This window comes from Oncorhynchus tshawytscha, unplaced genomic scaffold (assembly GCF_018296145.1).
Source record: "Oncorhynchus tshawytscha isolate Ot180627B unplaced genomic scaffold, Otsh_v2.0 Un_contig_8446_pilon_pilon, whole genome shotgun sequence".
NCBI lineage: Eukaryota > Metazoa > Chordata > Actinopteri > Salmoniformes > Salmonidae > Oncorhynchus > Oncorhynchus tshawytscha.
Genome location: NW_024609737.1, coordinates 230,727 through 258,130, shown reverse-complemented (window position 1 = coordinate 258,130; position 27,404 = coordinate 230,727). Strand labels below are relative to the sequence as shown.

Here is a 27,404-nt window from a genome sequence, read left to right as displayed (position 1 = left end):
TGTCACCATGACATAATGGTACACTGTTTGTGTTGTGAAACATCTGGTTAACTAGGCAACTGTTTGTGTTGTGAAACATCTGGTTAACTAGGCAACTGTTTGTGTTGTGAAACATCTGGTTAACTAGGCAACTGTTTGTGTTGTGAAACATCTGGTTAACTAGGCAACTGTTTGTGTTGTGAAACATCTGGTTAACTAGGCAACTGATTGTGTTGTGAAACATCTGGTTAACTAGGCAACTGTTTGTGTTGTGAAACATCTGGTTAACTAGGCAACTGATTGTGTTGTGAAACATCTGGTTAACATAACTAGGCATCATCTGGTTAACTAGGCAACTGTTTGTGTTGTGAAACATCTGGTTAACTAGGCAACTGTTTGTGTTGTGAAACATCTGGTTAACTAGGCAACTGATTGTGTTGTGAAACATCTGGTTAACTAGGCAACTGATTGTGTTGTGAAACATCTGGTTAACTAGGCAACTGATTGTGTCCTAGGGGAGCAGGGAGGAGTGACTAGATGTCTGCTGTGTTGGAGGGGAGCTATGTCTTACCGACTGTGTGTGTGTGTGTGTGTGTGTCAGGCTGATGGGGTAGACCAACAATGATGCGTGCAAAAACTAAATAAAAAATACATTTGTCACAGCCAAGTGATGACAACAAGAGCTTGTCCTGAGGTTGTGACAACATTTTCTGCAGAAAATGGAATCTGATAGATTTAGTTGACCAGTAGCACCTGTTATTTGGAATTGTAAATAGCACAACAGCAGGAAAATAGTACCACAGAATGGGATGACAAAAAAAAATCTGATTCTACTAAAACCGAATACAAGACTGAATGAAAGTATATTCACAAATGTTACAGTGTAATGCTTTGTGAATTTTCGCCTGTTGAATAGGGGGATGAGTCACCAAATGCTAGTTCCAGAGAATACACAAAAGGAAAATCTGTGACAATGACCAGATTTGCTTTTCTTGATAAATTGAATGGTTTGCTCCTCAAATCAGTGATTTAGTGAACATTAATATACAGCGTTTAAAATAATAATATCATACTGTACATCGTATGTCTCCTGCATAGGCAAGACAGCCAATCATCACAAGACATACACCTGTTTCTGACAGCTTGTTGGTTTTTTGCATTTCTATTTTGTATTTTTTTTTTGCAACGTACAATAATTCTCAGCGAGTTAAAGCGTAATATAACATCAACAGGGAAGAATGCATCTCTGATTCACTGTGCAATACTTTATTATTTACACCCCCACTTTAACTGTGCAATACTTTATTATTTACACCCCCACTTTAACTGTGCAATACTTTATTATTTACACCCCCACTTTAACTGTGCAAAACCAACCCACTCATTAATGGAGGAAGGACAATCCAAATCCAAAATGGCTGCTGTCCCTACCACACGCTGTTATGTAAAAGGAAAAGTCTCCTTCAAATGTTCCCCCCTAGAAAGCTTAAAACATGCTCCTTAGGCTATAAAATCAAAAGGGTCGGGTTGTGCTCATGACAGTTCAAGTGAACCCAGCTCAACTGGGTAAAAGCAACAACTAAAAAAATGCCCACCCCTTTGAACTTTTATACAATTGGTCAGTTCCACTTGCAAATACGGTATAACAGCCATTTTGCTTGTACAATATTACTGTCAGAAACAAAAGTGGATGGTTTTGGGCAACATACTTTGACAGGATCTGTGAGATATTTTGGCCTAAAAGTAGTTATAAAACTCTCCTTTACTGTACTGAAATTAAAGCACCCACTGAGACGATACGGGACCACTTCATTTGAATGGTTGTGTGTCAGGAAGTGTGTGTTCCTGTCAATCTCCTATCCACTCGGGATGGTCAGCAGGGAGCCAAAGGCTGAAGTAATACACCCCTGTCTCAGAGCTTTGCATTGAGAAAGCACCAATATCAGGCTTGTACTGTTCTTGACCTGGCCCTTGGATTGAAGGAGCCACCCCTCCCTTCAGCACCCATCTGTTGGTATAGTGCTGTCCATCTTTTAAGGAAAGGGTGAACAACAGGTCTGCTAGTGTGAAAAGCCTAAAAGGACTCTGTGGATGTGGACGGACACGTCGTAGTGCCCTTGGCAGTATATCATACGGTAACACGGGCACTTGTCCATTGTTTCACAGTAGCAGTTGGTTGGACGACACACAGTGCTCTTTTTGTGCTTGTTGGCGAGGGGTGTACGGAGGATCTTGGCGTTGCCTGTAAACTAGGGACAGGTTTAAGCACGGGACCAGCACCATGTGGCTCGTCTGAGGTCAGGGTTTGACGGGAGGGATACGTGCCTTTTTTTGTTCAGCACCTTAGTAAACAAAACCAGAATTTGGCCCTTGTAAACATCCGTAGTTAATACAACAACTGTGAATCACCATAAATAAAACTATAATGTCAATTCCAGTTGTATGGTGTAGAACCACAGACATAATTGTCTCTCACTGTGTACGTGCAGCCTGCATTCTGGGATGCCACATCCAGTGGAGAAATGGAGGACTGTGTCTCAACCACCATACACAAAAATCTACTCCATTTTGTCAGAGGGCTTCCTCCCCCCGACCCCGCTAACAGACATCTCCTGACTACACACATCTCTCTGTGTTATGTGTGGGGTGCCTGGAAGTGTTCGAGCCGCCACGTCTCGCTGACGCCACGCTGAAAAGCGCTCCGCTCCGTCACTCCATCTGAGGTCTCTTCTCCGAGCTCTCGTCTAGAGCGCCGACTCCAGCGACGAGTCCAGCTGGTCGTCATGGTGACTGGCGCTGTCGCTGTCGCAGCTCTGCGCGCTGGAGTAGTTGGCCGCCTCCTGCAGCCTCATTAGCATGTTCATCTGGAAAACACAGAAAACAAACAACCAATAAAAAGACTGGCAAACAAAAAGAGAGCCAACACCACATTGCTATTCAGAGTCCACTATCACAACTACAAGGTCTTAGACTGGGTATTATCATTAAGGTGACATTGCAGTGGTCCTTTATCAGAGATAGACACCAGGGGGCCCGAGTGTCAGCTGCTTTGTCCACTTGCATCGTGCTTAATTGCACACAAGGGCACACACCTTGTTCCTCAGGTCTACAGACGTGGTTTTAAAAGAAAGATGAAAAACCAGCCGATCCTCAAGGCCCTGAGGAACGCAGTGGCCCATTCCTACCATATATGGAAAGCACCTGGCACAGCGGTCTTCATTTCCCCTGTAATGGTCCTGGTGGGCCTATAGGGAGGCGAGCGGCCAGGGCTGGAAAGCTCTGTGCAGGCCCTCTCTGATGATTAACCAGTAATGTGTTGAGGATTAAGTGGCCAACAGAGAAAGCCCCTTCCTATTCAACTCCCCAGGAATCGCCTGCCACACGGTTTATCACGCACAAAGTGGAATTAAAGTGTAGTCATCCGAATAACGAGCTGCTGACATTTCAGAGCTTAATGGGTTGTGTGTGTGTGTGTGTGTGTGTGTGTGTGTGTATGGGGGTGGTTGTGTGTGTGTGTGTGTGTGTGTGTGTGTGTATGGGGGTGGTTGTGTGTGTATGTGTGTGTGTGTGTATGGGGGGTGGTTGTGTGTTTAAATCCCCCTTTGTCTTTTCTTCTTTCAAAAGACAAGGTCATCCATCTGCTGTCACGTTTGTTATTGGTATCCTTGGAAACTAGCTTCCAACTTTACTCACTGATGTGTCTTTTTTTATTGCTTATTATTTCTTATTATTTTGTCCACCAACATGGTCTCCTTCATGTTACTTCTCTTAGCAAACTCTTTTCACATGACTCTATTTTACACATCACTGTACAAATAAAACGGTCATTCAAATCAGCATTAGAATCGTCTATCAGAGTTAGAACATGCCTGTGATTTCAGTCTTCATCGTGTTTTTTACATGTTTTTATTTGACCTTTATTTAACTAGGCAGGTCAGTTGAGAACAATGACGGCCTAGGAACAGTGGGTTAACTGTCATGTTCAGGGGCAGAACGACAGATTTTCACCTTATCAGCTCTGGGATTCGACCTTTCGGTTACTGGCCCAACTCTCTAACCACTAGGCTACCTGCCTCCCTGAATCATTGTGTCGCGCTGGCTCTCTAACCACTAGGCTACCTGCCTCCCTGAATCATTGTGTTGTGCTGGCTCTCTAACCACTAGGCTACCTGCCTCCCTGAATCATCGTGTTGTGCTGGCTCTCTAACCACTAGGCTACCTGCCTCCCTGAATCATTGTGTTGTGCTGGCTCTCTAACCACTAGGCTACCTGCCTCCCTGAATCATTGTGTTGTGCTGGCTCTCTAACCACTAGGCTACCTGCCTCCCTGAATCATCGTGTTGTGCTGGCTCTCTAACCACTGGCTACCTGCCTCCCTGAATCATTGTGTTGTGCTGGCTCTCTAACCACTAGGCTACCTGCCTCCCTGAATCATTGTGTCAACCACTAGGCTACCTGCCTCCCTGAATCATTGTGTTGTGCTGGCTCTCTAACCACTAGGCTACCTGCCTCCCTGAATCATCGTGTTGTGCTGGCTCTCTAACCACTAGGCTACCTGCCTCCCTGAATCATTGTGTTGTGCTGGCTCTCTAACCACTAGGCTACCTGCCTCCCTGAATCATTGTGTTGTGCTGGCTCTCTAACCACTAGGCTGCCTGCCTCCCGGGATCATTGTGTTGTGCTGGCTCTCTAACCACTAGGCTACCTGCCTCCCTGAATCATTGTGTGTTGTGCTGGCTCTCTAACCACTAGGCTACCTGCCTCCCTGAATCATTGTGTTGTGCTGGCTCTCTAACCACTAGGCTACCTGCCTCCCTGAATCATTGTGTTGTACTGGCTCTCTAACCACTAGGCTACCTGCCTCCCTGAATCATTGTGTTGTGCTGGCTCTCTAACCACTAGGCTACCTGCCTCCCTGAATCATTGTGTTGTGCTGGCTCTCTAACCACTCTACCTGCCTCCCTGAATCATTGTGTTGTGCTGGCTCTCTAACCACTAGGCTACCTGCCTCCCTGAATCATTGTGTTGTGCTGGCTCTCTAACCACTAGGCTGCCTGCCTCCCTGCATTGTGTTGTGCTGGCTCTCTAACCACTAGGCTACCTGCCTCCCTGAATCATTGTGTTGTGCTGGCTCTCTAACCACTAGGCTACCTGCCTCCCTGAATCATTGTGTTGTGCTGGCTCTCTAACCACTAGGCTACCTGCCTCCCTGAATCATTTGTGTTGTGCTGGCTCTCTAACCACTAGGCTACCTGCCTCCCTGAATCATTGTGTTGTGCTGGCTCTCTAACCACTAGGCTACCTGCCTCCCTGAATCATTGTGTTGTGCTGGCTCTCTAACCACTAGGCTACCTGCCTCCCTGAATCATTGTGTTGTGCTGGCTCTCTAACCACTAGGCTACCTGCCTCCCTGAATCATTGTGTTGTGCTGGCTCTCTAACCACTAGGCTACCTGCCTCCCTGAATCATTGTGTTGTGCTGGCTCTCTAACCAATATGTCTATATTTTCTGGACCACTGAAGTGTTGCTCAGTAAAACTGAAGTGCTGAAAGAAGGGTTCAGGGCGGAAACTTAATTCAATAATGTTCAATAATGTCTAACGATGCTCCGAAACATATTTGAAGGAAATTAAACAATGGGACAGGAAAAGGTGCAACACTCGTCACCATTAAAGACACGTAAGTGTTATTAGACAAGCTTAAAAGACTGACGTTTCGACAGTCAATGGTCTTCTTCAGAAATACCCGTACTGGACCTTCTTTCAGCATTTCAGGGCTTTGTTTTAATTTGTCCTTACCAGTGGGTCTCCTTCCGTGTCACTCTGTGACACTTGTTTGGAGGAGGCGCCCTCTTTGGAGGAGCTGTAGCCGTCATAGCCCACGTCCTCTGGCCGTAACTGGAGCAGGGCCTGGCTGTCATGCTGCAAGGAGGCAGATCTCCAGGGGTAGGTGTCCTTCACCCACTTGGACGGGTCCTCCCACGCCGCCCTCTTGCCGTACAGCTGTAATGGTGGCCACAAAACGAGAAATGAGTTAAGCGAAAGGAGAAATCATAGATGCTGATGACAGGGGCAACTTCACCCTACACCGGTACCCCTCTACTTTGTGTCCTTTGACCTCTGTCTGTACCCACCTGGAGCCCTTCTCTGACGGCTTCCAGCAGGTAAGGCACCAGGGAGTAGTTCCATAGGTCAGTGAACCACACCCGCGAGCCATCTGCATCCATGGGGCAGGACAGGAAGAGCCTGGGACCTGAAGGCAGAACACAACACATTCCGTGTGTTTTCTGGGGTCAGAGACAATTCATGCTTGATTGGAAAATGTGGTCGGAGGCGCAGTACGGATGGTGTGACGCAGAGGCTAAATTGAGCTCTGTACCGCATCGCTCTGCGCCTCTCGAATGTTGTAATAATCCGGAGGGCTCTGTATAGCGCCGCATTGACATGATTGGTTGACGGTACATGGGGACGGCAGGTCCTGCATAAACACAAACTCACTTCCTAGACAACAGCTCTGTGCTGCTCAGCGAAGAGCAAGAAGTATGAATGCCCTGACTTCTGCAGAGGCCATATCACTGTAAATGCTGCACTGCCAATGCAGATGTCTGATTGACCATGTAGCACCTTTCAGTTTGAGCAAGGCATTACCTCACATAGTGCAATGTTCAAAATATCATTAGAAATATGTGAACTCAAAGTGTGTGTGTGTGTGTGGGGGGGCATTGTCTAACCGATGGTGATGTCTGAGGAGCTGTGGGCCTCCAGGAAGCCGTTGAGGTGCTGCCACGTCTTGGGAATCCAGTCAATGACCTTGATGAGGTCATTGCTGCGCATGTTCCTGTTGATCTCCGTCTCGATCAGCTTCCTGCGCAGAAATCGGCCCAGGAAACCCTTGACTGGCTCTGTGTGGTTGGCACACAGCACCCACCTGGAGACAGGGGAAGAGGATGATGAGACAACATGTATGACATCACACTCTATGGAGCAGCTGTGATGGAATTGGAGGCTACATGATTCCGGTAGACCTGAAATGATTGGATGTGGTGGTTATTCCAATCAGCCTATGGAAAGAAAAGATGGAGCATCAAGTTTCTTATACCTAGATCCAATTCTTTCAGATCAGTGACTAGAGAATGGCACTAGAGGTCGAATTCCATGCAAGTTTGGCCCAAAGTTTGGCATATATTTTAAATCTGTATCCCAAATAAAGCCCCATTGGTGATGACTGCTCTGTTGTCAGTTGTCATAATAAAGATGACTGCTCTGTTGTCAGTTGTCATAATAAAGATGACTGCTTGTTCTGAGGCTTGCACTCTGGTTTGATAATTCCATATTGTAATTCCGACTCATAGTCAGGAAGGCCCGCATCAGCGTGGAGGTTGTGCCACATTTGACCTCATGGCATTTTATGAAATGCTGGGCTGTTTCCTGTACCTTCCATGGTGACAGTGTGATGAAAATGTTAATCAATGAATGTCAGTGTGATTTTGCATGCACCCAATGACAAATATATCTGTCGCCACATTAGTCATGTAATTATCTTCTCAAATATGTCACGTATAAAATGAGGTCAGGTGTGTAAGGCCTAAAATGATATCAGGTCAAATTAGCAAAGCTAATTAGCCAAGTTTAAGATGCACTATATATGAATCACTCCGCCATTGCCTGTTTAGAAAAATTCTAATAGTTAACCTAATTTCAGTTTATGTAACAAAACCAGCAAGGATAGTGTAGAGAATCATTGTATCATCTAAACTGCTGTGAAATATTTTCCATAACCAAAAACATTGTATTTTCAGCTGTTTGAAGCTGGGTGACAAAACCAAATTTAAAGACTCAAAAACTAAACTTAACGGGAAGCATAGAAATGTCTCATATAAAACTTACTTTCAATTAGAATGACAGATCTATAGAAATATTTATTATGTGAATTGTCAGGTCGCCCAAGTCGACTGACTTCATGGCTTGAAAGACATCCACACGACTATTTTGTGGCAGTAGGCCTGGTGGTGGTATTATTGTTTCTACTAGTGGAAGCAGGAATGAAATGTTGATTAAATACTGTACATAATCACAATGTTCTTATTGGTAGTTTTACTATTGACTATTGATTCATTTTTAATTGAGTTACAATTATATTTTTTATAGTCACCCTTTTAAAAATAATACAACACATCTTATTGTTGAAAAAGACTCCAAGCCAAACTGGGAAGAATATTCTCAGATTCTGATCCTACCGGTGTCCGATGTAAAACAGAACCAGCCACACTATCATATGTTTTGGGGCTGTCACAAACTGTCAGGTTTCTGGGAATTAATATTTAAATGTTTCTCTGATATATATGACACTGTTATAGATCCGTCTCCCCTTACAGCCCTTTTTGGAGTACTGCCCATTAAGGTTGATGTGCTTATTGATTCTTATTGAATGTGACCATCTTGCCCGGTCAGAGACTAAAATGTGACTTCGTTTTGCCCTGTTTTTTAAATGTTTTATTTTGTTCACGCTTACATAAAATTAATATATATTTTTAAAGCATTGTAAACTTTATTTTTGGTCCAGTGGATGGTTGGGTGATTTCTCCCCCCCTATCCCTTGTCTGTTTACAGGAACAATGGTGAGGTGTGTGCTCTGTCCCTGTACTACAGATGGCCCTTTAACCTTGGTAGCCTGGTGTGTTTAACTTGTCCAAAGTACGGTATCTTTAAAGCTATTCTTTTTTATTTGTATTTTTTCTAGTTGAGTATATTATTTATATTGTTTTGTGTGTGTGTGTAAAAAAAAAGAAAAATGCCCCAAAATAATGTTAGTTAGCAAGAATCTGCTTGAATATGTTTTCTGTACAGGAAAACAACATGTTCAAAGCAAAGAGCAAATGAAGCTTTTGAATCGTGGTTTGAGTGTTGGTGAAGATACACATACCTGAAATTATGGTGAAGCTCAAGGTTGGGAGAGGAAGACACTCCCTGGTTCATGGTTCCAATCACATATGGGCTGCAGACAAGACAGAACAATTATACTGAGGACAGTGCAGTTACGTACCAGGGCCAGGCAATAAGGATATTTACCTTTCCTTTCACAACAGTGATTGTGCTTATCAGGGAACAGTAGGTAAACTATCTTGAATAGAATACGAATTGCATTATCTTGTAATGAGAAATGGTTGTTGGTATAGAATCCCCGTGTTCACATTAATTCTAACTGTTGCATTTGAGTTAAACACCGTCATCATCCCCACCACCACCACCATCATCACCCCCATCATCATCACCACCACCATCCTATAGCGGCTAGACCTCCTTCCTGTGCCGGTGGAGCTATACTCACCATTTGTGGTACTTGTAGTTGAGGAATCCGTTGAAGATGTCGCTGAGTGAGCCGATGTGGTGGAGGTTGTCCAGTATGACCACGGTGGGCAGCTCCGTCTCGCTCTCCTCAGTGTTGCACTGCTCTGCCAGGCTGGATAGGTACTGACGCAGGTCCTGCACAGAAACAACACACAGTGAGCATAAAGATGTGGCCATTATTCAGAAAGTGAGTGTAACTTTGTCTTTGAAATAGGACCACTGTCCTTGATACAGTACAGTGCCAAACGAGGCGATTTATAGACAAATATGCCGACTCCTTAGCGACTAGCTCCTTAATACACTTGGCTGAGCGTTTTCTTACCTTGCTGGATTTCTGGTCCACGTTGAAGCTAGCCAAGTTGCTCTCCGTGACCTTTCGACCAGACTTGGTGACAATGAACTCTGCCAGCTTGCTGGCCAGGAAGGACTTCCCGGTGCCGCTGGGGCCAGAGAGGATGATGCGGCGATGCTCCATGAGCAGGTTGAGGTATCTCTGGACGATGGGCTTGGGGATGAGGGTGTCAAATACCAGGCTGTCTATGCTGTTCTCCTTCACACCTGCAGGAGTAGAGATGTGATTGTCTGATGATACTAGGTGCTAATCATACAGGATATTATCATGTTAACAGTATATAATGGTACATAGCCTCTCACAACCTGTGTTAGACTGAATACAATTTATGCCATTCTAAAACGAATGGAATGAATTGAGTTCATTCACTCAGGTAATAACCCATAAAATATCATAATTAAATGCAGTGCGACTGTGCAATGGCTAATAAATGATGTTAACATAAAATAAATCATGAGAAATAGGAAGAGTTGATTATTGTTTATGGTGCAACTCTTTGGGACGTCGGGTGGCGTATGTGTCAAGTGTCTCAGTGTAGGAGCGCTGATTTAGGATCAGCAGAGTAACTATAATTCAGCTTAAATAACTTCAGAGTAACTATAATTCAGCTTCAATGACTTCAGAGTAACTATAATTCAGCTTCAATGACTGCAGAGTAACTATAATTCAGCTTCTATGACTGCAGAGTAACTATAATTCAGCTTCAATGACTTCAGAGTAACTACAATTCAGCTTCAATGACTGCAGAGTAACTGTAATTCAGCTTCAATGACTGCAGAGTAACTATAATTCAGCTTCAATGACTTCAGAGTAACTATAATTCAGCTTCAATGACTGCAGAGTAACTATAATTCAGCTTCAATAGACTGCAGAGTAACTATAATTCAGCTTTAATGACTGCAGAGTAACTATAATTCAGCTTTAATGACTGCAGAGTAACTATAATTCAGCTTTAATGACTGCAGAGTAACTATAATTCAGCTTCAATGACTGCAGAGTAACTATAATTCAGCTTTAATGACTGCAGAGTAACTATAATTCAGCTTTAATGACTGCAGAGTAACTATAATTCAGCTTCAATGACTGCAGAGTAACTATAATTCAGCTTTAATAACTGCAGAGTAACTATAATTCAGCTTTAATAACTGCAGAGTAACTATAATTCAGCTTTAATAACTGCAGAGTAACTATAATTCAGCTTCAATAGACTGCAGAGTAACTGTAATTCAGCTTCAATAGACTGCAGAGTAACTATAATTCAGCTTTAATGACTGCAGAGTAACTATAATTCAGCTTTAATGACTGCAGAGTAACTATAATTCAGCTTCAATAGACTGCAGAGTAACTATAATTGACTGTTGATGGGAGCTTGGACACTACTCCTCCAGTGAAAACACAACTGTAATGCAGAGTGCTGACACAGGATTCAATGGCACCTAGTTCAGGCCTGGCCCACTACATGTTCCTGCTGATGGCCACTGTTGTGACTATGGGAGAGAAGCATTACGACCACATAGCAGCCAGCATGCGAGTGAAATAAAGGAAGTGTTGTCTACTTTTTTTTATCTCTGGTGAATAAAAATGGAAGCCGATGTTAGTCCATTTAATTAAAACACCTCCTTTGCCCCTTCATGAGCAGTACATTGACTGAAGTGTCCGAAGTGCTTTTCAAAGTGCATGAGAGTATTGTCATTTCAGGATTAAGAAGCTTTTGGACATTCTATTTAAACCTTCTGGGGTTCCATTTTGTCATGTTTGGAAATGTGCCATCCTATAGGTATAGGTGGGTTGTTCCTGCTCAGGTCTCATGGTCAAGACTCAAGGCCCTTCCTCTATATCTGTGCTATTTTGATTTAATAAACTTTATTATCCCACCAGAGGGAAATGTGTTTGGTCATGTCCTTAAAAGGATGTAGGATGTACAGTAATACATAAAACACACAACAATAGAAACAGTGAAATGCATCATGCCGTTAGTCTGGGCCATCCTAGTACCTTTGAGGTTGACGCTGATGATGTTGTTGTCCCCCACCAGGTAGCCACAGGGCAGCATTTCAGGCAGTTCAGAGGCGTGGGCCCGCACCACATCCCCCATCCTATAGCTGACTATACTGTCTGAGTTCAGCCCCAGACTGGTCAGTGGGTCCACCCGGAACACGTACTCCTGGAGGGGAAATGGACAAATTCAATTCTAAGATAAAGACACATTCTATCTAATATCTCAGTGTTTATCCATATGTTTCCACAGCAAAGAAATAGTCTGTCAATCATACAGACGAAGAACCATATATCATGAGCTTTTTCTGACACAAAAAATGTAGTGCTTCATATTTGGTTTTTCGTCTGTCGGGTTCAGTCAGTGACTGATCGTATGGTGAGCAGGGGGAAGGAGGTTTTACCTTGAATAATCGTCTGATTACTCCATCTAGCACATCCCACTTGGTCTTTCCGCTCACGCCGATGGAACCAATGAGGTACTCCTGGCTTTGCATACCCTGAGAGTACAATAGGGAATTAGAAAATGTAGCATGTCAGAGACATGAATGAAAATAAGTGACAAAATTGTTGTACCGAACAGTGACTTGGACTGAAATAGGTGCCGGTGTTTATTTTGGTTGCCGGTACTGTTTATATGAAGGTGCAGGAGCTCCTAAATTCTTTTGATATAATATTTGACAAGAGGAACAGTCAAACTAAGGTCCCGGTACTCGGCTCCGGTGAGCTCCTGCCCAAGTCAAGCACTGGTACTGAAGCATCTGATTATACGACAGCAAAAGATTCTCACATTGTTATTCTAGGCACCATATCTCATTAGCTACCTTGGTCTTATTGGAGCCACTGTTGATTCTAGGCACCATATCTCATTAGCTACCTTGGTCTTATTGGAGCCACTGTTGATTCTAGGCACCATATCTCATTAGCTACCTTGGTCTTATTGGAGCCACTGTTGATTCTAGGCACCATATCTCATTAGCTACCTTGGTCTTATTGGAGCCACTGTTGATTCTAGGCACCATATCTCATTAGCTACCTTGGTCTTATTGGAGCCACTGTTGATTCTAGGCACCATATCTCATTAGCTACCTTGGTCTTATTGGAGCCACTGTTGATTCTAGGCTGCTACCTGGTCTTATTGGAGCCACTCTAGGCACCATATCTCATTAGCTACCTTGGTCTTATTGGAGCCACTGTTGATTCTAGGCACCATATCTCATTAGCTACCTTGGTCTTATTGGAGCCACTGTTGATTCTAGGCACCATATCTCATTAGCTACCTTGGTCTTATTGGAGCCACTGTTGATTCTAGGCACCATATCTCATTAGCTACCTTGGTCTTATTGGAGCCACTGTTGATTCTAGGCACCATATCTCATTAGCTACCTTGGTCTTATTGGAGCCACTGTTGATTCTAGGCACCATATCTCATTAGCTACCTTGGTCTTATTGGAGCCACTACCTTGGTCTTATTGATTTCTAGGCACCATATCTCATTAGCTACCTTGGTCTTATTGGAGCCACTGTTGATTCTAGGCACCATATCTCATTAGCTACCTTGGTCTTATTGGAGCCACTGTTGATTCTAGGCACCATGATTCTAGGCACCATATCTCATTAGCTACCTTGGTCTTATTGGAGCCACTGTTGATTCTAGGCACCATATCTCATTAGCTACCTTGGTCTTATTGGAGCCACTGTTGATTCTAGGCACCTATATCTCATTAGCTACCTTGGTCTTATTGGAGCCACTGTTGATTCTAGGCACCATATCTCATTAGCTACCTTGGTCTTATTGGAGCCACTGTTGATTCTAGGTACCTATATCTCATTAGCTACCTTGGTCTTATTGGAGCCACTGTTGATTCTAGGCACCATATCTCATTAGCTACCTTGGTCTTATTGGAGCCACTGTTGATTCTAGGTCTTACCACTGTTGATTCTATCTCATTAGCTACCTTGGTCTTATTGGAGCCACTGTTGATTCTAGGCACCTATATCTCATTAGCTACCTTGGTCTTATTGGAGCCACTGTTGATTCTGATTCTAGGCACCATATCTCATTAGCTACTCATTAGCTTGGTCTTATTGGAGCCACTGTTGATTCTAGGCACCATTAGCTTCCTTGGTCTTATTGGAGCCACTGTTGATTCTAGGCACCATTCTGGTCTTATTTAGCCACTGTTGATTCTAGGTACTATATCTCTTGGTCTTATTGGAGCCACTGTTGATTCTAGGCACCATATCTCATTAGCTACCTTGGTCTTATTGGAGCCACTGTTGATTCTAGGTACCTATATCTCATTAGCTTCCTTGGTCTTATTGGAGCCACTGTTGATTCTAGGCACCATATCTCATTAGCTACCTTGGTCTTATTGGAGCCACTGTTGATTCTAGGCACCTATCTCATTAGCTACCTTGGTCTTATTGGAGCCACTGTTGATTCTAGGTACCTATATCTCATTAGCTACCTTGGTCTTAGGAGCCACTGTTGAGGTCTGTTTTATTGGATGTTATCTCATTAGCTACCTTGGTCTTATTGGAGCCACTGTTGATTCTAGGCACCATATATCATTAGCTACCTTGGTCTTATTGGAGCCACTGTTGATTGTGACCACAATGCGGACACTGCGCCCCTCTTTGCGTAGATTGCCCTCATAACCATCGTCCAGGAGAATATCTGTGGGCACAAACACAACTATCTATCAAGGGAAGAAACAATCTTGGGGAAAAACAAAGCGTCTGAAAAATAGAAAAGTAAAAACAAGAGCCTAAATTTAATATAGAGCGGTCCTTCTGCCTTTTGAATGACACGGTTGTCAGGTTAAAAAAGTTACATTGCTAGGAGCTCCAGATATTAATTATAAACATTCTATTTTCCTCTCTCTCTGCTTTATTTACATTGAACTGGGGAGGAAGGGGAACTACTTTGTATTCGGCTGGCTTGCTGGCACGCAGGCTCTGTGCAGGGGTGATAAGGGCCCTCTGCCACTCTGCCACTCGTCTTCCCACGCACTGCTGCTCCCAACTCACCCCCCCATCAATTAAACAGCCATAAGGTCCCCCGAGAGTGTTCTATTTTAATTACAGGACAGACGAGGAGACCAAAGGAGGACCGAACAGCACTCCACTCATCGACGAGGACAAGGCCGGATTCGGAGAAGAGGAGCATACAAGGTTTAATTAGTCTCTTACTCACACACACACACACACACACACACACACACACACACACACACACACACACACACACACACACACACACACACACACACACACACACCTCTCCGAGGAGTTCTGTTCTGAGGTCTGTTTTATTGATGCAGATGTTATTTCAACTTGAGGAACTCTACTTGGACAAACGTGCTGTGGTGACTCACCTTCATCCAAAAGGACTAGCACATTATCTTCAAACTGGCTGAACAGCGTGTTGGGTAACAGTAAAGATAGATCAATGCAGCGTGTTGGGTAACAGTAAAGATAGGACAACGCAGCGTGTTGGGTAACAGTAAAGATCGATTAACGCAGCATGTTGGGTAACAGTAAAGATAGATCAACGCAGCGTGTTGGGTAACAGTAAAGATAGGACAACGCAGCGTGTTGGGTAACAGTAAAGATAGGATCAGGCAGCATGTTGGGTAACAGTAAAGATCGATTAACGCAGCGTGTTGGGTAATAGTAAAGATGGTGTCTGATTAACGCAGCGTGTTGGGTAACAGTAGAGTCACGCAGCGTGTTGGGTAACAGTAAAGATAGGACAACGCAGCGTGTTGGGTAACAGTAAAGATAGGACTAGGCAGCGTGTTGGGTAACAGTAAAGATGTTAATACAGTGAGTGTATCAAAGCTATTGGAGCCCCCATCCACATGATGCAGTCTGTCAAAGAGTCCCCTGGTGACAACGCAGCGTGTTGGGTGACAGTAAAGATCAGGACATGATGGTGTGTTGTCATGTTGTAGAGTCATGGGGCTGACATGTGTTGTCATGTAGAGTCAACTGTGGTGAATCACCTGACATGATGGTGTCTGTCATGCAGCGTGTGGGTAATCACCTGACATGATGGTGTCTGTCATGTAGAGTCACGGGGCTGTGGTGGAACCTGACATGATGGTGTCTGTCATGTAGAGTCACAGGGCTGTGGTGGATCACCTGACATGATGGTGTCTGTCATGTAGAGTCAGGGGCTGTGGTGGATCACCTGACATGATGGTGTCTGTCATGTAGAGTCACCTGTGGTGGATCACCTGACATGATGGTGTCTGTCATGTAGTCAGTCTCAAACAATCACCTGTGGTGAATCACCTGACATGATGGTGTCTGTCATGTAGAGTCATGGGGCTAAGGTGGATCACCTGACATGATGGTGTCTGTCATGAGAGTCAAATGACTGGTCTGTCATGACAATGTACATGATGGTGTCTGTCATGTAGAGTCACTGTGGTGGATCACCTGACATGATGGTGTCTGTCATGTGAGAGTCATATCACCTGACATGTGGTGTCTGTCATGTAGAGTCAAGGGGCTGTGGTGAATCACCTGACATGATGGTGTCTGTCATGTAGAGTCATGGGGCTGTGGTGAATCACCTGACATGATGGTGTCTGTCATGTAGAGTCATGGGGCTGTGGTGAATCACCTGACATGATGGTGTCTGTTGTAGAGTCATGGGGCTGGTGGATCACCTGACATGATGGTGTCTGTCATGTAGAGTCACCTGGGGTGTCTGTGGTGGGGCTGTGGTGGATCACCTGACATGATGGTGTCTGTCATGTAGAGTCATGGGGTTGCTGGATCACCTGACATGATGGTGTCTGTCATGTAGAGTCATGGGGCTGTGGTGGATCACCTGACATGATGGTGTCTGTCATCACCTGAGTCATGATGGTGGATCACCTGACATGATGGTGTCTGTCATGTAGAGTCATGGGGTGGTGGATCACCTGACATGATGGTGTCTGTCATGTTGTAGAGTCACGGGGCTGTGGTGGATCACCTGACATGATGGTATCTGTCATGTAGAGTCACGGGGCTGTGGTGAATCACCTGACATGATGGTGTCTGTCATGTTGTAGAGTCACAGGGTTGGTGGGTCACCACACCTGACATGATGGTGTCTGTCATGTTGTAGAGTCACAGGGTTATGGTGGGTCACCACAGTTGATGTTGAGGTTGTTGACGGACAGGCTCAAAGCTGTGGCTCACCTGACATGATGGTGTCTGTAATATTGAGGTTGTTGAGGGACAGGCCCAGAGATTGGCGCGAGGAGGACGAGGATGTGCTGGAGGTCTCAGAGGGCGGCCGGCCCATCTTGGCTGGCGTGGCGGCTGGCGTGGTGCCTCCCGTCTTGAGCCGGTCATTTTCCGCTTTCAGCAGCTCGATCTCATTCTGCCCAATGACAGAGAATAAGCATCAGGAGGATACTCTAAATGACACGGTCGTTGTTTCCTGACAGATGCTTTTCTAAACCATAGAAACAGAATTACCAGAATGAACATTCCCATTCAAGTCAATGTTCTGTGATGGGTGGACCAGCAACCGTATTGAGTGTCCTGTCTAGTAATTCATCTTTCTATGGTTATAACTCATCATGTAGGCCTATGCCACCTGTTGGGAGACAATGACGTCACCACAAACGGACGCTTTTAGAGAGCAATCCAGAAACTGAGCCCAACCCGATGTAAAATAAAGTCATTCTACTGAGAGGTAAGCCGATTAGAAGAATATGGAAATGTCCTTGCATTCAGACTGCCCATAGTTATCATTGTGGATCAGCATTAGCGTCATTGTTGGCTGTGAGAGCCCCTTTAATCTCAACAGAGCTCTTTGTACTGGGCTTTTCACAAACCTAAATCCCAGATTAAGGGCCTGGGTAGATTATCTACACATCTGAGGAGAGAGCGCTGACTTCTCCAGTTGTTGCCATTTTGTCATGGGAGTTGGCATCAACGGCCAAGCCACTGTCCCCCCCCGGTCGTTGTCACAAGATGCATTGTCATTGCTCTACCAGAAAGGTGATTGGGTGTATGGCACGGCCAGCCCCACTGACAGATAAACCTAATTAGTGGTCTGAGTGGTTATATTGTAAGTTGGCCACGGTGCCATCGCGGCTTGTTGGCTTCCCCCTGAACCCCCTGACCACCCCAGTCACTCCTGGCATGGCATCAAAGAGCCAGAACAATCCCCAAACGCTGCTTTAGCTCCCTAACTGCACAGTGTCACGGCCCACTGGCCCCTGGGAAACAGGTCTCTCTGGGTGCAACCCAATAATGTCTCCTCCTGAAGTATTTCTTTTTTTACAGCATAAACAATATACATACAGATAAAACAACAGATAAGAAATTGACTGGATTAGTGTTAATAAACAACAATATAAGGCTATATGTACAATTAGTGATTTGATATATAAGTCAGTGCTAATTTACATTGGTGGGTCCCCCATGGTTTGGGTTGTGCATTCGTTTAGCAGGCTACCTGGTTCCTCACCTGCATACGGTTCATGGCTTCTCGGATCTGGTCCAGGTGGTGGGCGGAGCTAAGAGCCTCCAGGCGGATGTCTGTCAGCTTCAGTTCCTTCTCCCTCAGCTCGTTCTTCAGCTGCAGGATGATCTCCGCCTCCGCCTCCGTGCACTCACACAGCCTGAAAGGGGTCACACAGGGGTCACAGGGCTAGAAATACTACAAACAGGGGTAGTTACACATACAGGCTAGAAATACTACAAACAGGGATAGTTACACATACAGGCTAGAAATACTACAAACAGGGATATTTACACATACAGGCTAGAAATACAACAAACAGGGATAGCTACACATACAGTACAGTACAGGCATGGGGAGCGTCCACCGAGGGAACCTCAACCCCTGAGGGAGAGAACTCGGCTGAACAGTCAAAGAGGATCCATTGGAGTCAGTAGGAAACCGTTATGGCAGACATACTTAGAAAACACAAACACATAGGTGGTACGGGGTCACACAGGGATCAGGTGAGCATTGGGGATGAGTGAATCCTCCATCATAGGAATGGTCCATCTGGCATGCCAAGCAAAGACAAAGATGGTGTCTGTCTACAGTTCCAGTGTTGCTACTACTGCTACCATGTAAATCATTCACTACTATCAAACTCTGCAGGTCACAGCTGAGTTTACGATCTGAAATGGGGAAATTGACTTCAAAACCCACACCATGAGCATCACCCTCCGCGGCTAGGAAAGCCTGTCAGGGACCCTCCAAAGAAGTGAGGGCAAACCAACTAGCCAGCTGGCCCACACACAGCAGATGTGAATGAAACTAGCATGCTTCTGGCAAATGCATGGCCAGCCGAGGATATTAGCAAGATGGAGGAGCCTTCTGTACATGGCCAATTCACCAGCAGTATCAGTAAGCACGGAAATATAATATAATCTCCCATGACTGCTACAAGTGATTTTAATATTTGTGTACGCGGCTCACATTCTGGTGCATTATATTTTTGCATCGTGGCCTGATTGGGGCCCTTTGTGAGAGAAAGGTTACGTCCCAAAGAGCACCCTATTCCCTACATAGTGCACTACGTTTGACCAGAGCCCTATGGGTCCTAGAGTGTACAATATAGGGACTAACGTGCCATTTGGGAGCCACCCAAAGATAAAAGCAGGCTGAGTTAAGATGATGAAAGCACTTCACACCCCCAACAGCGTGCCAGCCACACACTGCCTGTTACCGAGATCTGTGCTTGTAGACCACATGACCGTTTAGCCTTCTCTTTGACATCCAAATGGGGAGGGGCTTGCTATCACAAACGCACTTGTTACTGGACAGATAGACATATGAAATGGAGAAACAAGGTGAACAAGAAGAGACATAAAAAAAGACTGGGTGAATTCAGAAGAACAACAATATTTGTGCCAAGAAATGGACGCTGAAGTATGTGTTGTATGTAGATTGGGATGTAGCCTGTGTGTAATAATAATAATGAGCTGGGTGATTGTATTTGTCCTGTTTCACACATGTACAAGTGTGTATTCATACATGTGTTAATGAGAAATGTGTTTTTTGCATATCCCAACTCCCCCCGAGAAGGGTCACATCCAGGGTCAGCCATTATCAACAGTGACCCTGGGGCAATTAGGGTTAAGTGCCTTGCACAAGGGACAATCGACAGATTCTTCACCTTGTCGGCTCGCGGATTCGAACTAGCGACCTTTCGGTTACTGGCCCAACGCTCTTACCGCTAGGCTATCTGCCATGTGTGTATATTACAGTATACTCACTCTGTGGTAGAGGCTGAGGAGAGTAGTGTTGGGAAGCTGTCCTGTCTGTTAGCATGCTGTAGCTTGGGCGAGGACGGCAGCGATGAGTCCGTCATCTCTTCGATGTCGTCGTGGGGAGACTGAGGCTTGTTGCCCTTCTTCTTACTGAAGGCCTGCTTGAACGAGCTCCGCAACTGCAAGAGAAACACCAAAACGTCAACATCGCCCATCTCTCCAACTGAACAGAGATAATTTCCTGTCGGGTCAGTGCTGTTCTTAGGCAACAGTCACCATCAGAGAGAGGGAACGCAAGGCAACTCAATCAAGGGCGAGAGAGGGATCCAATCAAGGGTGACTGTATGGAGGAGGAATGAGGAATGCAGGGAGGAGCCAGACTGTATGGAGGAGGAATGAGGATTGCAGGGGAGGAGCCAGACTGGAGGAATGAGGAATGCAGGGAGGAGCCAGACTGTATGGAGGAGGAATGAGGAATGCAGGGGAGGAGCCAGACTTTTTAAGGTCCTGGAACTAGAAACAAACAGGCAGTCAAAATGGAGGAAGAGGAGAGGGGGGCTGTTTCCATGCCAAACAGTTGTAGAAGGGGAAAACGTTGAAGAACTGAGGAGGAAAGGAGAGGAGGAAGAGGAGGTCACCACAGCATACGGACAGTAGACGCCTCAGTACAACTAACCTGTGCTGGGATGGAATCAGCCACCTGAGGATAGAACAATCACTACTGTTACCACAAGAACACGCCGCTCCACTGACCCACACATCATCACTACTGTATTACCGCTAGGCCCACCATTATCTTTAAAGGGGCAATCTGAGATTGGTACATCCATTTTTTTACTTTCAAATGAATGATATATATATTGATTTTTGAAGAATATAGCTTATAAATACCTAATGAGCTTTGTTCAACTGTCATACCCCAAAAGACCTCCCTTGCCACTTTAAAACTCCATTTAACTGGCAACTAGTTCCTGAGGTCTGAGGCATTTGCATTGTGGCACTCAGAGCTGAGCTGCCTCATATCTCTCCCTTGTTTGGAGGAGGAGCCCTAGCACAATCACATCATTTTCAGTGCGACTGCAGCCTTTCCCCCCCATGTCAAAGAACATCTGGAGCCACAATGGAGCCGGCAGAAGGAGACATTTTGTTTCCTGTACAAGTTGAAGAATGGATCCAGGGAGGGGAAACTGCACTTGATGTGTGTGTGTGTTTTTGTGTGTGTGTGTGTGTGTGTGTGTGTGCGCCCATGTCCCGCTCCCTGCTGTTAGTGATGCCCTCTTCAGCCAGATCACAGGCACTTCATTAACCTCTGAGCCACACACTACCAGTGTTTCAGGCCACAGTGGCACAGAGGCAGATTTTATATGCAAATTAATATGAATAGCTGCATAAATAAGAAGCAGATGTTTATTTATGAGCGTGGGTTGAACTTTTCTCTGGCTCAGAGTCTAGGAAGGATTGGGAAAGAGAATTGAGCAGTTGTAAAGATGCTGGTCGTACTCCTTGACGAACATTTAGCCGTTCATCATGGTCTGTTTCCCAGAAGAGATAGTATGGAGGTCAGATTGTATACTCCTGAAGTGGGGTTGTCTTCTGTACTGAATGTTATTATAAGAATGTATGAGTAATTATTGAATGTAATGAAAAGTTATTCAGAGGGTCCTCGCAAAATAGTAGTCATTAACCAGCAGGAACCTGTATTCCCGGCAGAAAAACACAGGGTAGAGGGAGGATTTACAAAAACGTGGATTTTGAATGAATGCGTTTCTCCAATAGGGTAATATTTTCTCCATGGGAGGCAGAAGTGTAACTGCACACAGAAGGAGAGGGGAAAGAAGCCTAATATTACGAGGAGAGATGGACTGTATGCTTAATCAAGTGGTACACTGACTGGGGGACTTCAGGCAACAAAGTGGGACAGCACTGATTCATTCTTAAATAAGTATCTGTCCCTTTCGGGTATATGGATCACATTAGGCACTATTTGAAATAGTGAATTAAGCCTTTATTTGCTATTATTAACACATTTTATTAGGCTTTTATTTAGTGTTTTCTTCTTTACACATGAATGAGTACAGGAAACACTGAATGAAGGACTAGCTGATACTATAGAATAAAGGTCCTATTTATCTACTTATATACACAATTATACACTGAGGAAATTAGTGCCCATTATGTGATCCTTGTACAAAAGTGTTACCCCTCTTTATCTCAAAGTCATTCACTCTGTCATAGACATGCGAGAGGATGGGGGGTTTCATATTCACCTTGTTGCCTCTCTCTTTTCCCTGGCAGAGGGTTAGGGTTAGGGAGAGCGTGAGAAAAGGGAGTGGAATTACAAGTCACAGTTATGACAATGTATGACTTCTCAGTAGAAAGGAGTGTGAGACTGGCATGGTTTAGATGGTTCAGAGGTTAGAGTGAAGTGCACTGCATGGAGACGTCCATATGAGCCAAGAAACCCTCCTCCTCTCCTTCTCCCGTGGGATTTCTTCACTCACTCACTTACCCAGCTCTTCTTCTTCTTCTTCTTGTCCTCTAGGTCTTTGGCGCTGCCCAGGGATGAGTGACTGGCTGCACTGTTGATGCTGGACATGCTCTCCGACGAGTGTTGCCGCCTAATCCGCAGGTCTGGAAGCACAAGACAACCCGCTTTTTTAGTACCTACCCAGTCTAACACCCAAGCGCCAGGTGTTTGAGATCAACTTTCAAAGAGGGTGAACTTTCTAGAGTGGTGTATGGCTGCTCGGAACATTCTAGAGTGGTGTATGGCTGCTCTGAACATTCTAGAGTGGTGTATGGCTGCTCGGAACATTCTAGAGTGGTATATGGCTGCTCTCAACATTCTAGAGTGGTGTAACATTCTAGAGTGGTGTATGTGGTGTATGGCTGCTCGGAACATTCTAGAGTGGTGTATGGCTGCTCTGAACATTCTAGAGTGGTGTATGGCTGCTCTGAACATTGAGGGTAGAGTGGTGTATGGCTGCATCTGAACATTCTAGAGTGGTGTATGGCTGCTCTGAACATTGTAGAGTGGTGTATGTCTGCTCTGAACATTCTAGTGGTGTATGGCTGTAGAGAGGGTGTATGGCTGCTCTGAACATTGTAGGGGTGTATGTCTGCTCTGAACATTCTAGAGTGGTGTATGGCTGCTCTGAACATTCTAGAGTGGTGTATGGCTGCTCTGAACATTCTAGAGTGGTGTATGGCTGCTCTGAACATTCTAGAGTGGTGTATGGCTGCTCTGAACATTCTAGAGTGGTGTATGGCTGCTCTGAACATTCTAGAGTGGTGTATGGCTGCTCTGAACATTCTAGAGTGGTGTATGGCTGCTCTGAACATTCTAGAGTATGGCTGCTCGGAGTGTGTATGGCTGCTCTCTTCTAGAGTGGTGTATGGCTGCTCTGAACATTGTAGAGTGGTGTATGGCTGCTCTGAACATTCTAGAGTGGTGTATGGCTGCTCTCATGAGTAAAGAGGGACAGAGTTTGAAATGTGTGGGTCGATCAAGAGGAAGAGGTGCGGTTCTTGCCCACACTAAAGCGCATATGGAGTGTTCTCCTCTGGCGGCGCTACCTTTGTGTAGGTGGTCGGGGCCGTTGAGGGCCACTTGGATGGCTGTCTGGGCGTCTGTGTTCTGGGCTTTCAGCGCCTCGATGGTCTCTCTCAGCTCAGCCAGCTCCGACTCCTGAGGGAAGAGAAGCAGCGCCACAGATCAACCTCCACAGCACCACAGACCATACCAACCTCCACAGCACCACCACACCACAGACCATACCAACCTCCACAGCACCACCACATCACAGACCATACCAACCTCCACAGCACCACCACACCCCATACCAACCTCCACAGCACCACCACATCACAGACCATATCAATCTCCACAGCACCACCACACCCCATACCAACCTCCACAGCACCACCACACCACAGACCATATCAATCTCCACAGCACCACCACACCACAGACAATACCAACCTCCACAGCACCACCACACCACAGACAATACCAACCTCCACAGCACCACTACACCCCATACCAACCTCCATAGCACCACCACACCACAGACAATACCAACCTCCACAGCACCACCACACCACAGACAATACCAACCTCCACCGCACCACCACACCACAGACCATACCAACCTCCACAGCACCACCACACCACCACAGACCATACCAACCTCCACAGCACCACCACACCACAGACAATACCAACCTCCACAGCACCACCACACCACACCAACCTCCACAGCACCACCACACCACAGACCATACCAACCTCCACAGCACCACCACACCACAGACAATACCAACCTCCACACAGCACCACCACACCACAGACCATACCAACCTCCACAGCACCACCACACCACAGACCATACCAACCTCCACCACACCACAGACCATACCAACCTCCACAGCACCACCACACCACAGACCATACCAACCTCCACAGCACCACCACACCACAGACAATACCAACCTCCACAGCACCACCACACCACAGACAATACCAACCTGCACAGCACCACCACACCACAGACAATACCAACCTGCACAGCACCACCACACCACAGACAATACCAACCTGCACAGCACCACCACACCACGGACAATACCAACCTCCACAGCACCACCACACCACAGACCATACCAACCTCCACAGCACCACCACACCACAGACAATACCAACCTACACAGCACCACCACACCACAGACCATACCAACCTCCACAGCACCACCACACCACAGACCATACCAACCTCCACCACACCACAGACCATACCAACCTCCACAGCACCACCACACCACAGACCATACCAACCTCCACAGCACCACCACACCACAGACAATACCAACCTGCACAGCACCACCACACCACAGACAATACCAACCTGCACAGCACCACCACACCACAGACAATACCAACCTGCACAGCACCACCACACCACAGACCATACCAACCTCCACAGCACCACCACACCACAGACCATACCAACCTCCACACCACAGACCATACCAATCTCCACAGCACCACCACACCACAGACAATACCAAACTGCACAATTGAAAACAATTTGATTGCTTGATTATAGATATACTGCAGAAACACCATTTGGAGTCCCCAAAAAATAACAAATGTGCTTTAGGTGGATCTTGAATAGACCTTTTTGTTCACTAATCCTGTTGAAAGAGAAACATCTTGATTTCTGCCTCTAAATCTCTAACGGTCTACCCTTCATTTCGGCCAGGGGCACTATTCTCTCAATTCTCAATCCAAATAACTCAGTCAAATATTCCTGCCTCAAAAGCACACAGATATAGACCATAAGCAGGTTTAAGAAGATAAGGTTTGGCAATAGAGTTTTACCCTCCGCCCCACCTGCTTGGATAAAACCTACACGGCTCCTCTATTAAACCCACATGATTAGATATAAGGCAACAGCGCTCCAATTCCCCCAAAACCACTGTGGGCTTGTGATAGGGTTTCAGTCTTAATTAAAAGTTGGGAGGGCGCAGGCGGCTTGCTTAACAAAGACGTCCCTCTAGAATCTCTGGTTTAATTTATCCAGGATTAGGGCTGCCACAGCTCGTCAATGTTATGAGTAGGGTTTCCACGAGCGGGTGGACAGGCGGAAACGCTCACGTTTCATCACAAGGACGGCTTTACATTTACAACACATGCACCATTCTTTCACTGATCCTGGTTTTAGAGCTGGATGACGTTACCCTATCTGGGTTCTTCTCCCAGACCCTAATCCCACTCAACCGCTGCCAATTACGAACCCGTAACAAACACTTCTGTCATCTCTAATGTGGTCTGACATCTGTCTATGAGTATAGCATCATTCAGTACACGCCCCTGAAGAAATAACTCTGCAGAGTATGGAGCGAAACCAATGTCCTGGATTAGGATACATGTGTGACAAGCTACATCTTCAAGTAAGAGTGGAAAAGGTCCCACACTAAACTTAAAGGAAAACCACCTAAAAACAATCTTTTGGTATTTGTTTCATTAGTCCATCGTTGACATAGTCCCAAAATGTTTTGCTTGTCAGCAATAAAGTTGTGAAGATAGTTAACTTTAAGAATACAGAAACCATCCCTGCATCATGAGTTTTGCATCATATGACAATGGACTAATGAAACAAATACCAAAAGACAGTTTTTTGGGTGGAATTGTCCTTTAACATAGCGTCTAACGTAATGAAGCCTTCAACAAGAGGTCTATACAGAAATCATTCATAAGAACAAGTCATGCTGTATAAAGCGTGGTAAATGTGCCATGGGCACGACACAGGATGATTCTAAATGATTTAGGGTACGTTATGTGGTGCTTATGAAGACCTTATGAATGCTCTATAACACCTCTATAAGTTACTGTTATTGTAAAGTGTAAAGAACCATGGATTAACAGTGATGTGCACAAACAGGCAGACTTCTCAGAGACGATGAAACACTAAAGCTGCGACTTCATACATGAGAAGGTATTTGGTAGCGGTGGAAAGCAGCAGCAGAAAGAGGCACGTACCTTTTGCTCAGCTGTCATGGTGAGGCTTGTTAGGCGACAGGTCATGTTCCCCAGGCTCTTCTCAAAGGCTGCCACCAGGTGAGCCTGCCAACACAGAGGTCAGAGTTCAACACCGACAACAAAAGCACTGGACGGGTCATTAAAGTAGGCATGAAGAGACAATGTTACATTTGCACATTTTCTGTCACATTTTCCTGAAGTCCTATAAATATACCATTCTCTGTAGGTGGAACAACCTTTTCACCAGGTGGATTCAAGATGACCCACAAACACACATTGAGCACACAGTGTGGAAAATCCATTGTTAGATAGCCACTTAAACATATAGGAGAAGAATCGATGCGACCTGAGGGTGTAGGCTATTTCTCTCTCTCGCCCTCTTCATGTCCCCTCGTGTTTCTCATGAGTCTCCCCTCTTCCCAGGGACCCTCAGCTCTGATAGACTGAGTCAAGTCATCCCTCTCCCTAGGGACCCTCAGCTCTGATAGACTGAGTCAAGTCATCCCTCTCCCTAGGGACCCTCAGCTCTGATAGACTGAGTCAAGTCATCCCTCTCCCTAGGGACCCTCAGCTCTGATAGACTGAGTCAAGTCATCCCTCTCCCCAGGGACCCTCAGCTCTGATAGACTGAGTCAAGTCATCCCTCTCCCCAGGGACCCTCAGCTCTGATAGACTGAGTCAAGTCATCCCTCTCCCCAGGGACCCTCAGCTCTGATAGACTGAGTCAAGTCATCCCTCTGTTGAACCACCAGCGCTGACTGACTGGCTGGACGATCATGTTTATTTCTGTATCTGAACCAACACACTCTGAACATTCCCACTAGTTACAGCTTGCACTTTACCACGGCAACGCGGAGCCTGCTGCATGCTACCCACTCCCCCACTGGTCCAGGGTGGGAGCTTTGATGTTATGGACTGGAAGTTAAAACATGAGGTCCAGAGAAGAC

General features: G+C 45.6%; 1 protein-coding gene across 15 annotated transcripts in view; it reads right to left on the bottom strand.

Annotated features, from left to right (window-relative positions):
• Positions 1-1,222: 1,222 nt before the first annotated feature.
• nav3 (neuron navigator 3) overlaps positions 1,223-27,404 on the bottom strand; it is a 245,240-nt gene continuing 219,058 nt past the window's right edge. For 7 of the 15 annotated variants that reach the window (XM_042317398.1, XM_042317393.1, XM_042317397.1 and 4 more), the window contains 18 exons: positions 26,458-26,541; positions 23,493-23,604; positions 22,426-22,547; positions 22,184-22,204; positions 20,593-20,616; positions 19,923-20,095; positions 18,145-18,310; positions 16,875-17,058; positions 14,255-14,352; positions 12,077-12,172; positions 11,673-11,841; positions 9,648-9,883; positions 9,306-9,460; positions 8,901-8,972; positions 6,709-6,905; positions 6,112-6,230; positions 5,777-5,980; positions 1,223-2,843 (listed from right to left, as the gene is read on the bottom strand). In XM_042317398.1, coding sequence (XP_042173332.1) covers positions 2,724-2,843; positions 5,777-5,980; positions 6,112-6,230; positions 6,709-6,905; positions 8,901-8,972; positions 9,306-9,460; positions 9,648-9,883; positions 11,673-11,841; positions 12,077-12,172; positions 14,255-14,352; positions 16,875-17,058; positions 18,145-18,310; positions 19,923-20,095; positions 20,593-20,616; positions 22,184-22,204; positions 22,426-22,547; positions 23,493-23,604; positions 26,458-26,541 — 2,352 coding nt within the window. In that variant the 3' untranslated portion in view covers positions 1,223-2,723. Of the gene's footprint in view, positions 2,844-5,776; positions 5,981-6,111; positions 6,231-6,708; positions 6,906-8,900; positions 8,973-9,305; positions 9,461-9,647; positions 9,884-11,672; positions 11,842-12,076; positions 12,173-14,098; positions 14,144-14,201; positions 14,353-16,874; positions 17,059-18,144; positions 18,311-19,922; positions 20,096-20,592; positions 20,617-22,183; positions 22,205-22,425; positions 22,548-23,492; positions 23,605-26,457; positions 26,542-27,404 lie in introns of those variants that run through there. The other 8 variants (XM_042317394.1, XM_042317406.1, XM_042317400.1 and 5 more) reach the window with 5 other exon arrangements.